At 31.7% G+C, this 13,175-nt stretch overlaps 1 protein-coding gene across 1 annotated transcript; it reads right to left on the bottom strand.

Annotated features, from left to right (window-relative positions):
• Positions 1-454: 454 nt before the first annotated feature.
• LOC111315821 (transcription factor MYC2-like) lies at positions 455-2,507 on the bottom strand. Its single transcript, XM_022917859.2, has one exon. It carries the CDS (start codon positions 2,029-2,031, stop codon positions 610-612), a length of 1,422 nt encoding a protein of 473 aa, XP_022773594.1. The 5' UTR covers positions 2,032-2,507; the 3' UTR covers positions 455-609.
• Between the last annotated feature and the right edge of the window lie 10,668 nt (positions 2,508-13,175).

The raw sequence follows: 13,175 nt of genomic DNA, 5'->3' as shown, positions 1-13,175 counted from the left end.
CCTATATAGATGTTCTTATTTTTATGAGGTTTCATATTTGTTTTAGAGATAAGCTTTCACTATGAACTTAATTAAGGCTAATTTCAGTGATCAAGGATTGTATGATGGATGCCTAAAGGGCTTGCAGTACTGGCCAAGCAATATATAGATCTATTCTGCTATGTATGTCTTTAAGTGTGCTCTACAAAAGTACTGATATTTTATGTTTTAATTAATGTAGACATACAAAACAAAATCTTATGGCATCCCAAATGGTGCCTGAATTAAATTTGTTGATGGAAATATATATTCAAATATGCATATAGATAGCTATTAAGCCAAGAAAATTAAGTTTAATAAAGCAGGAAAGCATATTTTAGCTTATGTCAATTACCCTAATAAAGCTTATCTCTCACCATACTAGGGACTCCCACATATATATTGCACAGAAACACATATATCAAATACTGCAAAATTCGGATAAACCAAGAAGAATATGCATTCACTTAAAAGCAAAAGAGAACAAGTAGTAATGTTACATATATGTGGCTTCTGGAATCATGATAATCCATGGTCCAAACAAAGAAAGAAAAACAAAGGACTGCTTGATAACCTCACAGGGAAACTTAGCTAGTTCAATCTGCATCTCTGAAGGATAGCAGTCCTCAGCACCTCCTCGCTTACAAATCCAGTAGGAACTCTGACAACAACATCTTGAAGCACCAGCTCGTTCACGTTTGATATGCTGGCATGGTGAACATGAAGCTCTAGGTCTCTAAGTGCATCCATCAATCTTGTAGCTGGATAATTTACATCAGGAGATTGAACCCGAATCATGGCTTCGGATCCTACAATCTTGACATCAACTTCCATTGTCTTTGGCCCAAAATTAGAGGATCGCGTTGTATTGTCAAGTGTAGATGTTATGCTTTGATTATCAAAAACACTGATCTCATTCAACTTGGATTTTAGCGATTGTACTTGGAGTTTGGCCTCCAGTTCATTGATCGTGGATCTGAGCTCCTTTATATAAGAAACTGCATCTGAAAGCAAAGATGCTTTGTCCATCTTGGACACGTTAGGAACCACAGATCGAAGTGCATAGAATCGATGATTCAGTCTCTCACGCCGCTGCCTCTCTGCTTCCACGTGGTTTAAAGGGGTTTCTTTTCCACTCCCGGGCTTTCTTCCTCTCTTCTTCAACCGGGCATTAAACTCCTTGTATGCAGAGGCAAAATTACCATCAGAATCGGCACCGGAGTCTGATGATGAGCGGCCTAAACCGGTAGTTTCTTTCTTGGGCTCGCCTTGTTGCTTCTCTTCAACAACACACTGCTTTTGCTCACCTGAAACCATTCCGAAATTAAGAAAAGGAACACTTCGCGTTGAAATTTGGATGTGAGATTCCTGGCCAGGTTGCTTTGAACCCAGACAGTTAATTTCGGAACCGAAAATTGATTTTGAGAGTTGCACCAGGCCCCAATCTTCTTTGATAATTTCTGAAGATCCCAGTTCAACTACCCCGAAGGAAGTCGAAAGACAGACTAATGTCTGAATTCCTCGCATTCGAGCTTCTCTAACTCGCTCACACTCGTACAATTGGAGTTCCTGATCTCCACTCAACCAAGTGTAGGAGCCTGAACCGAAAGTCTTCCCTAGAATACCGTCTCCTATAACGAAGGAGCGGGTCATTGATACGGTGTAATACCACTCGTAGTCAGTAACATCGCCATCCACCATTCTCTCAATGTCCATCTCTTCGTTGAAAAGAGCTTGCACCTCTTTGCCCGACCTTTTTCTGTCAAACTTGGACACGAATTTGGATTGGCTTAGCTTATCGCTGGATTTGCCTGTAAAGTCCCTGGTCCCCCGAAAATAGCCATCACCCCATGATAAATCAAGGTGGCCATGAGCATCCCTTGAAGCTTGCCAGAAAATGGAGTATATCCACCATCCAGGTCCGCTTTGGACGAGGAATTGGAGGCGTTGTTGCAGCGTTGGTGAGGCGTCTTGACCGAAGGTAATGAGAGAAGATGAAGAAGAGGAAGACATGTTAGTCCTTGATCCAAGGCAATTTCTTTCCACTAGTTCTCAACGTTTTGTTTGTGCGTAAGGTAGATTAAAAAAATTCAATGGTTTTTTCAAAGCGAATAAAAGTTACCAACGGAGGATTCAGGAGCAGGAAAAATAGGAAGAGAAGAGAAAGGGCAGAAATGCAGTAGCTAGCAGCTGTAGTCAGAGAGCAGCAAAAAGAGGAAAACGAGTGATACGGCCTGTTGGGAGAAACAAGAATGTCCTGGGCATTAAATGACCATTCTTCAGGGTACTGTTGTTCGTCACAACCTTGGCACCATTATCACGTGGAGATACTATTTTGGGATCAGCCCAAAAGATCAAGATTTGATTTTGATGGACATCGACTGTATTCATTTTGAGGTTCAGGGTTCCACTTCAGGGGCCTCACCCCTGCACTCATTCACACTTCTGGACGTTTTCGTGTTCAAATTTTGTTGGTCTTTTTTCTTTTTTTTCATAACCAGGAAGGCAGGATTTTAAAAATAAAGATTACGGGTTTTAACTTAATTAAGATAATATCCAATCTTAGCTACATTTCTTAATTATTTGACTTATTATCTGACCCTTAATCCTAACTACTAATTAACTATCTTACCTTTAATATTTAATATTAAATTATATTTTTTTATATTTAAAATTGTCAAAATTTATTTAATCATTAAAATTAAAAAAATTGTTAGATAAATTGAACAAGTGGGACCCACTTTTTGTTTTGTCCTTATACAGATTTTTTATTTTTTAAAGTAATTCATAAATTCTTTTCACGTGGGATTGACTTTTTTATTGTATTTCCTGTAGGATCTGTTTTTATATTTGTTTTTTTTTTCTCCAACTTTTTTCATTTGGTTGTTGTGTGTTTTTTTTTTTTTTTTAAATATTTAACACATATTTTTTAATTTTCTGTTTGGACAAATTAGAAACAATTTTTTAAAAAAAAACTTAATTAATTTTTTTATTGGACCTACTTAATATTAAGGTTATGTTACGTGTTTTTTTTTTTCAATTTTAAACAATTTTTTTATTTTTATATAAATATATATGAGATATAAAATTTAATTTGTTATTATTATTTATATATATAATAAATAAATTTTTATTTTTTATACTGCCTCATTTGATATCAAATGTATGTCACATGTCAAATAATTTAATTATTTTTTTCTTTTTATTCTTTTTTGTTTATAATTTTTCCTTTTTATTTAATAAATATTTTGAATTTTTTTTAAGATGGACCCATTTGATATTGTTACTAAAAATATTTTTTAATTATTTTTTATTTTTAAATTTGATTTAATTTTTAAAAATTTTATATTAACGAAAATGCTAACTTCACATCCGAATTTGATTTTTTTATCTTATGCATTTTTTAAAATTTTTTAAAAAAATTTCCATGAGACAAGTTTTTTTAAAAAAATAATAATTACTGATATTATGTGCCAACTCAATTTTTTTCCTTTTTTTTTTTTGCTTTCTGTCATTACTTTACTTTTTAAGTTTTTCTTTTTCTTTTGTTTTTTCTCTCTTTTATATTTAATTAATATTTTTAATATTTTATTTTTTGTTAGAGTCGGCCAATTTTATATTATCGATTAAAATACATTTTATACTTTTTTGTAATTAAATATTTTATAAAAAATACATTAATGGATGTGTTAATGTCGCATATAACTTTGAATTTTTTTCTTTTTTTTTTAATTTTATGATATAGGAAACATTTTTTTTTAATTAATAGTGCCAAATTGACTCAGCAAAATATTAGAATATAAACAAAAAATATTAAATACAAAAGGGTCAAAAAGGAAAAATAGTAAATTAAAATAAAAATATAAATCTATAATATAAATTTTGGAAAGAAGCCTCGTCATTGCTAATGTCACGTGACAACTCAATTTTTTTTTGTCATTGTCATAACGGTTTTGGAAAGCCACTAGATAAATTTAAAGAAATAAGAAATTGCTACTAATTTTTTTAGTTGGGTATGATTAATCACCTATTAGAACTTATTTTTTTAATAAAATTTTTTCAAAGATAATTTTTAAATCTACTAAACTAGTTAGGATTTAAGAATAAGGTTATGCATGGGAGAGAATTAGCATCCCATAGCACACGTTTTAAAAATAGTACTAATTAATTATGTGTTATCTTTTAATATTGTCAAAAATATATTAATTTTGATATTTAAAATTAATTTCATTAAATCCCTTTTCAATATCACAAATTTGGGTTTTTTTTATTTAATTTTCTTTATAAAAATTTCTCTTTTCTTTTTTTTTTCTATAAAAATTATTATTTCATTTTTATTTTGAAAATAAATCAAAGTCTTGTCATTAAAAAATTCTCAAAATGTTGTAATATTATGATAAATTTTCTCACCTAATGATTTATTAAGAATCACTACTCAAATTTTCTTTGAATCTCATCTTTGAAAGCAATATTTGGACTTTGGACATTTGGCCTAATTAACTTAAATTGAATTAGATCAAATTCGGCTTATACAATCAAGCCCACTCGAGCCCAAATAACAAACTCAATTGAGATGCCTGAATGGATACAAAGCAAAGCCCATTTTAAATAATCTGAATAAAATTAGGTGTTTATAGTTTTTTTGTTTTACTTTTTTTTTTCCTTTAATTCTTTTTAATTATATTTATAAAAAAAAACACAATGTATGTGTACACACGGCACCTTATTTTATTGACCACAAACACAATTGACAAATTAAGTTATATAAAAAAAGTTTAATAAAGGTATGGATAATAAAATAATTCGCATTTGATAAGTTTCAATTCATTCAAATTTGAGATATGTGTTTTTTATTTGAAATGGAATCGAGACTATTCAATGAAAATTTGTGGTCAAGTCAACTGCAGGTATATGATGTTTCATCTTATCTTCACTATATATATTAAATTATTTATTTAATTTTATATTTATATATAATATATCAATAAAATTAATATTTAATATATTAATTTAATAAAAATACTATATTTGTGCATTTTTAAAATGTAATCCATTAATCAATCCATCCATTATATAAATTTGATTTATTTTAATTTTTGTTTAACCCTCATTTAAGATCTCAACATGCCATCTTATGTTTATTTCATTTTTTATTTTTTTAAACCTTTTTTTAGATTTTTTTATTTTTTGTTTAAATGGATTTTGTGAAAAAAAAAAAAGAAATAATATAAGTGCTCATTAGAGGTGTATGTGGGTTATGCTAGGCCAAGTTCAAGCTAGGTCCATATTTGGTATAATAACTTATTTGTTTATTTAGACCATGCCTGACCTAATATTTCGGATCTCAAATTTTTTCAAAACCGGCCCAAATTAAAAAAATAAATTCAAAACCCATTAATTAAGCCTAATTTGTATAAATAAAATTAAAAAAATAAAAGAATCCTCATTTTTAAAAAATAAAATATTAAAATAAAATTTTACATATATATACTTTTATAAGTATACTATTTTAATTATATATTTTATTCGGGTTAGACTTAAGTTTTAATTCTTTTGTCTAAGACGCAACCCAAAATTTAAATGGACCTAAAAATTATATCCAAACCCATCTAATGGACTTTAATTTTTTGTTTAAACTCTTTCAAAACTTGAGTAAGTCTTTGGACTTGGACGAATAACTCAGCCTTTGAATAGATCTACACGCTAATTTACTTTTTTCCTTTCTTTTTTTGTTAATTAGATAAACTTTACACAAAAAGGAATTGGTTGATAGTAATGGCAAATCAATTTATATTCGATGGATCTCCACTCAGTTGGGATGTCTACATAGTATCCCATTGAGCTTTCTTTATTTTTTTTCTTTCTAATTTTTTTTCACTCTTTTTTTATTTTTATTTTTTTATCTTTTTTAGATATCTAATTTTATTCTGATAATTTTTGGGCCTGTTTTAAAAATTCAGTTGAACTTATCTGAGGTCTAATTGCGTCATGCTATTTACATGTGTGTTTGGGCTTTAAAAATCCATAATTTAATTTATTTGGACTCGAAAACCCAAAACCCAATGTATGGCCCCAAATGGGTTTATTATTATTATTATTATTATTATTATTATTATTAATTAAGTTTTTTTTTTATTTTTAATTTAAAACATAGAAAATTGAAAAAAAAATCAATCAAGTTAATAGACAGTAAGTACTATGCATGACATTGGTAATCCACAGGGTAGCTTCATTGCATCTACTTACAGCTCTCTCTTTTTTCTAAAAGTCCTAATGAAAAGTGAAGCCTAAGGATTGTCACAACCACCGCCATACAATGCAAAGTCTGATAATGGAAAGAGTGCCAGTGACACCTCGAAAAGCCCTGCAAACCCAAAAAATGTGGGATTTGATCTCCCACCTTGGCTATCAAAATTGTGCCTTTATGAACACACATACACACACACACACACACATATATATATATATATATATATAAAACCTTTGCCAAAAAATTTTTTTTAATCTATTCAAAAGATCTAAATACCTATAACAGGAAAAAAAAAACTCATTCTTTGGAATGGGGAACCATAGTGTCAAAAGAAAAAAAAAAGGCATGAAAATAAATAAAAAAAAAAACTTTGGCCAAAACTTTAAAGATTGATTTGGCTTTTAGAGGTCATCTTTTGATAAACTAGGCTTAGGACAAGGTAGAAGAGGCCGAGATGAATGATTTTTTTCTTTTTTGGTATCTTTCAACAATCGATAATGGCGGATGGCACAAAGGACAATGGTCAAATTCTGGATAGTTCTTGATTTTTTGGCAGAGTGTTTAAGAGGGGTTTAAATGTTTTTTTTTTAGGGAGAAAATAAACTAAAAAGTTCTTTTATAGATTTAAAAAAAAGAGCAAAACACTGCGTTTAAAAGGAAGAAAATCCACATGCTAACCATACTTAATGACTCATGCTTCCATTTGAAAACCTGTTTCACTTTAAACTAGGGATCGATTCAATTGAACTGTTACTCGAATCGCTGGACCATCAGTTAAACCGCTACTAGACCATTGAATCGCTACCGAATTGCTTCTAAACCATTAATTAGGCTATTGATTGGTTAGTTCAGATACCTTTTTTTTTTACTTTATTATTATTATTTAACAATTTTTTTATTTTAGCCAAATTATTTATTTTCTTATTTATGCATGTTTATAAATCCTAGATGCTTAAAATAGCTATTTAATATTTTCTATAATAAAATAGTACTAATAAAAATAAAATTTAGATTTCCAAAATGATAAAGTTTAATTTATTTATTCTTTAAAAATTACTAATGAATAAAAAAAAATTTTATCCAACTATGAGATTTTAAAGAACTCCGCATAGTCATTCCTATAAAATCTTTGGGTGATTTGATTTTTTTTTTAAATACTACCAACATATTGGAGTGTTTATAAAAAATATTCAATACAAAAAAAATTCTTTATTTTCTACTTATCAAACAAAAAAAACGAAAAATGTGAAAAATAAAAAAATTGATAAAATTTTCTTTTAAAAAATTGAAATGGTGACAAATAAATTTTTTTAAAAAATAATAAATAAAAAATAAAATACACAAATAAAGGATGCATACTTATGCATGAATATTATGTTTTATTATTTGCAATGCATGTATATCACTCTATTATGAAAAAATAAATGTGAATTTTTTAAAATGGAATTTTAATAAAATCTGAATAGTAATTTTTAAAAAATCTCTAGGTGAGAAAAAATTTTCAATATTAGAACATTTTGAGAGTTTTTCAATAATAAAGTTCTAATTTATTTTTTCCAAATAAAAATGAAATAATAACTTTTTAAAAAAAGGGAAAAAGAGAAAAAAAGGAAAAAATTTTGTGAAAAAAATGGGATAAATAAAAAAAACCTAAGATTATGATAATAAAAAGGGATTTAAGGGAAATTATTTTTAAATACCAAAATTAAGATTTTTTTGTCAAGATTAAAAGATAACATATGATTAATTGATATCATTTTTAAAGTGAGAGTTGTGAAGGTACTAACATTTTTCACGTGTAACCACATTTTCAAACTCAAACTATTTTCGTAAACCAAAAACTATCTTTTTACTAAGTGTAATTAATTTTAAAATTTTATTTAAAAGTAAGTTTTCTTAAGTGATTTATTACACCTAAAAAAAAATTTGGTTGTGATTTCTTGTATTTTTTTAAAATTCGCCTAACGGTCTCAAAAATCATTGTAGACACCCGATTTGGTCCAGTCCCAGATCAATTGGGCCTGGTCCAAATGGGTAAGCCCAATTCAATTTTATCTTGTATTTTTTTTTCTTCTTCTTTTGTATTTTATGTATTGTATTACTTATTATTATTATTATGTATTAATATATGTATATATTTATTTATTTTTTTTTGTTAATATTTATGTGTAATTTATTATTACTAATATGTATATATATATATTTTTTATCTTTTTTATTTTATTTATTTTTGTATTTTTACTTATCTAATTATATATCTGATATTTTTATTATTATTATTATTTTTATCCTATAATATCTTTTGATTTATCTTTTCTAATTATCTAGTTTTTTTTTTTATTTTGATTTTTATTTTGGAGGGCTAGGATTGAAAGTTGAAGAATCCCATTGGGAGTGGGAATTCAATCAGAAGAGTCTAGACTAGATTCAAAGATTGAATTTTCGTCCAAAGGAGAATTGGGATTGATCAAAAACTCCTGATCAATCCCTATATAAAGGACCCCTGGGGTAGACTGAAAACATAGAGAGAAAACAGTAAGCAAAGCTACTGATTTGAGAGAAAAGGAGGCGTATAGGAAGCTAGAAAAAGTTTAGGAGTGTTCTGGGAGTGAGAAAAAATTTTTAGAAATTTTTGGCGAAAAAATTTTTCTGGAAATTTCCAGATTCCGACGAAAATTCCGGCGACATTTGAATTTTTCGGCAACAATTCCGGCGAACATTGAAGTTTTCGGCGAAGAATCCCAGAAATCGACGATCTTCCGGCCAACTTCCGGTGAAATTTCCAGATTCCGGCGACATTTTCCAGAATCCGGCACCGGTGTTCTTCAGTTTTTAGAGAGAAGGGAGAGGAAAAGGAAAGAAGAGAAAGAGAGGGAGGAGCGTTCTGCCGAAAAAACGAAGGGGATTGCCTTTTATACCCTCCCAAAACGATGTCGTTTTGGCCTTAAGTAAATCAGAGGATCCGCGCGTTTTGCCGAACCCGACCCGACCCGAGCGTCGACCCGATTCTGACCCGCGTGTTCCTGCACTCCTCCAAGCCGAGCCAAGCAGAGCCGAGCTTCCAAGCCGTTCTCCCCGAGCCGTTTCCCTGCCTTGAGCCGAGCCGAGCCGAGTTGTGATCCGAGCCGCTCCAGGTTTTTTTTTTTTTTTTCATTTTTTTCTTTGAAATTTTTTTATTTGTTTATTTGTTTTTTTTATTTATTATATTAGGTTTATTTAATATTCTTTTTATCTTAGTTTTTTTTAATTTTTGTTTTACTTTTCTTTATTCTTTATTATTTATTTATATTTTTTATTATTCTATTTTCTTCAAATAAAAATCAAATTTTCCAAAAAAAAAAATATTTTTAGGGAAAAGTTGAAAGTATCAATTTTCCTTAGAAATAAAATTTCAAAAAAAAAATATTTTTGGAGAAAAGTTGAAAGTATCAATTTTCCTTGAAAATCAAAATTTCAAAAAAAATATATTTTTGGGGAAAAGTTGAAAGTATCAATTTTCCTTAGCAATAAATTTTCAAAAAAAAGGGTTTTCGAGGAAAAGTTGAAAGTATCAATTTTCCTCGAAAATCGAAATTTCCAAAAAATATTTTTGGGGAAAAGTTGAAAGTATCAATTTTCCCTACAAAAAAAAATCATTATTTCCTTCCTTTCTATCTTAATTTTAATTTTGTTTTTTTCTTTAAATAATCCGACGATGGAGCCTCTGCAAGTGAAACAGTAATTTTTCTTGCATACTCTTGAGGTGAGGGAATTTTCTCAATTTTCTACTAAAAGTATTAGAGTCAATTGAGAATAATTTTCAATAATTAATTGCTTGGTAAAATTTTAAGGCTTTTGGATAACATAAATTTAAGCTGGTACCATCTTTTAATGGGCGTTGTGAGGGTGCTATAACCTTCCTCACATGTAATCGAACTCCCGAACCCTGTTCTGATTTGTAGACCTGAACCTATTCTTCTAGGGACCTTTAAACTTAGGTGTTCCCTAAAAGGACAGATTCCATAGGTGGCCAATCGCACCTAGACAAAAAAGATTGGTGACGACTCCCTAAAAGTCAATGTCTAGCGATAGATTCCCGGATCTAGACGTTTTGACAGCTTGGCGACTCCGCTGGGGACCTTGAGAGTCAGGCCAGCAAATAATTTGTGTTATCCAAAAGCCAAATGAAATTGAACCTTGTTATATATATGTGTTGTTATTCATTCATGTTTTATTTACTTTGTTAATTATGTCATTCATGTGCATGTGCATAACATGAGCTCTACACCCGAGCTCCGTCCCTCTAGGAGGGAGTAAAGTACCTATTGCTTTCGTGAGGTCTAATGTCTCTGCAGTGGCTAGCGAAATACTCCCACTCAAATTGAACATTTTCCGTTTGTAGCCTATAATGGGTGAGGATTAGGGTGCCTTACTAGTTTGTGATGGACAGGGATGTAAGGAACAATTTGAGGACCTTTAGATTCTGACCTTAAAATCGCATGTAGTAAACTTTAAGAGTGCCTACACCTAGGATAGAGCTCTTTCTACCCAATGATAAATATACCCTAAAATTAGGACACAAAAAAGGTGTTTATCTAATCATTTTGATTGCTTAACTTTGTGTATTATTTTTATCATATGTAACATTATGCATCAGCATCACTTTCACTTCATTCATGAAACTAACTATGTTGTTTGTCTGATTGTATGCATCTGTATTACTTTCATGACCATGTTTTAACACAATCATTTGCACCCATTTCATACTAAATTTCATTCAGAAAAATGTGCATTTCATTTGAACACCATACATAAAGCATAGCACAACATTTCTAATCATAAGTATGGTACTCAAGGTCCGAGGATAGCTCCATCTAGCGAAAACCCTGCTCATCCATACAACACAAGATCCAGAGCAAGGCAAATGGAGGAGGAAAGTTCTCATAGATTTGAAAAGCTAGAAAAAGCTCAGGAGAAGATTGAAAGTGAACTAAGCAAGATTCTGGAGGCTCTTAATAACATTAATAAAGGAAAAGGAATTGAAGGAAGTACAAGCCAGCAAGAAGTGGCTGACCCTTTGTACCCTCCAGGTTTTGGCCCACCTCAAGCTCAGTCTGCTCAAGAGGTCCCACCACAACACTTCGCATATCCAACATATCCTGGAATGCCATCGACTTTCAACCCTGGGCAGTATAATAGCTATATAAATCCTGTCTTCACTGAAAAGGCAGCAGAACCAATTCCTGATTTAGATGATTTAAAAGAGAAGGAAAAGGAAAAGATGAGGGTGGAAGCTGAGGAGAGTTCCAAGATTAGCATGCTAGAGCAAAGGTTAAGGGCTGTGGAAGGATTTAGCTTCTATGGGTCAGTTGATGCTGCGGGGCTCTGCCTAGTTCCTGATGTAGTTATCCCCCATAAGTTCAAAGCACCAAAATTTGAAAAGTATGACGGTATAAGGTGCCCCAAAACCCACATCACCATGTATTGCAAGAAGATGGCGGCTCATGCACATGATGAAAAGCTATTGATGCATGTTTTCCAAGACAGTCTTACTGGCTCTGCGACCAGATGGTATGTTCAGCTGGACAGGACTCGCATTCGCTCTTGGAACGATATGGCGCATGATTTTATCAGTCAATACCGACATATCATCGATTTAGCTCCAGATCATTTGTCTTTGCAGAATCTAGAGAAAAAGACAAACGAATCTTTTAAAGAGTATGCCCAGAGGTGGAGAGATATTGCTTCTCAGGTACAGCCTCTTCTGACCGAGAAAGAAACTACAGTGCTATTTGTTAGCACTTTAAAACCTCCCTATTATGAAAAGATGATAGGGAATGCAACAAAGAATTTTGTCGATATGATAATTTCAGGAGAAATCATTGAGAGCGCCATCAAGAATAGCAAGCTAGAAGGGAATGAAACATCTGGCAAAAGAATCCCAAAGAAAAAAAAAACTGAAGCTCAGGCTGTGAGCTTTGATAGACAGCAACTTAGGGGTTATTCGCCCTACCCTCTACCAAAATATTTGCCCTATCACCCCACTGTAAATAACATTTCTTTTCACCCATACCAACCACCATACCCCCAAACCTATCAAACCTCTCATAGACCCCAAAACACCATATACAGTTTTAACATTCAACCTACCCCAAGACCACAAGTTCGCCTAACTAACCCTGCTGGTGGCTCGTGGGAGCAACGAACCACTCGTGAAAGACCTGTTTTTGACCCTATTCCCATGACCTATACAGAATTATACAAGGAGCTCTACAACAATCATTTGATTGCTCCAAGTAAATTGGAACCCCTCAAGCCACCTTACCCCAAGTGGTATGATCCCACCGCCTACTGTGACTACCATTATGGGATTGCTAGTCACTCCACCAAAAATTGCACTACCCTGAAATATAAAGTGCAACGGTTGATCAAGGATGGGATGATCTGCTTTGACACTGGAGGGATGACTACACCAAATGTTAGTGGCAATCCTTTACCAAATCATAATGTGAATGCTATAGGTGAAGAGCATGAGCGCCATGTGAAGAAAGAAGTGGTAGATATTAAGACACCTCTCGATCAATTATTTGATGTCTTACGAAAAGCAGACATGATACAACTGGTAAGTTCACACAGCTATCATGGAGCATATATAGCTGGTACTAGTTGTAAGTATCATAGTGGGGCAAGAGGCCACTCCATTGAGACCTGTAAACAGTTTCACCGAGAGGTGCAAAAACTCTTGAATTCACATCAGATGGAGGTCTACGAAGAAAAAAAAACTTGAAGAATGCTGAGGTGTGCATGACTGATAGGCCTGAAAAGCTGTTTCCCAAACCAGTGACAATTCGGTATGGAAACAAACCAAAATCAGTCATAGACAAGCTCCTCCCTAGGCCGGTAACTTTTAAAGTCCCGACTCTTTTTC

The sequence above is a fragment of the Durio zibethinus genome, chromosome 9, assembly GCF_047325235.1.
Source record: "Durio zibethinus cultivar Kanyao isolate XHJ-2024 chromosome 9, ASM4732523v1, whole genome shotgun sequence".
Lineage (NCBI taxonomy): Eukaryota > Viridiplantae > Streptophyta > Magnoliopsida > Malvales > Malvaceae > Durio > Durio zibethinus.
This window is presented reverse-complemented; position numbering and strand designations above follow the sequence as displayed.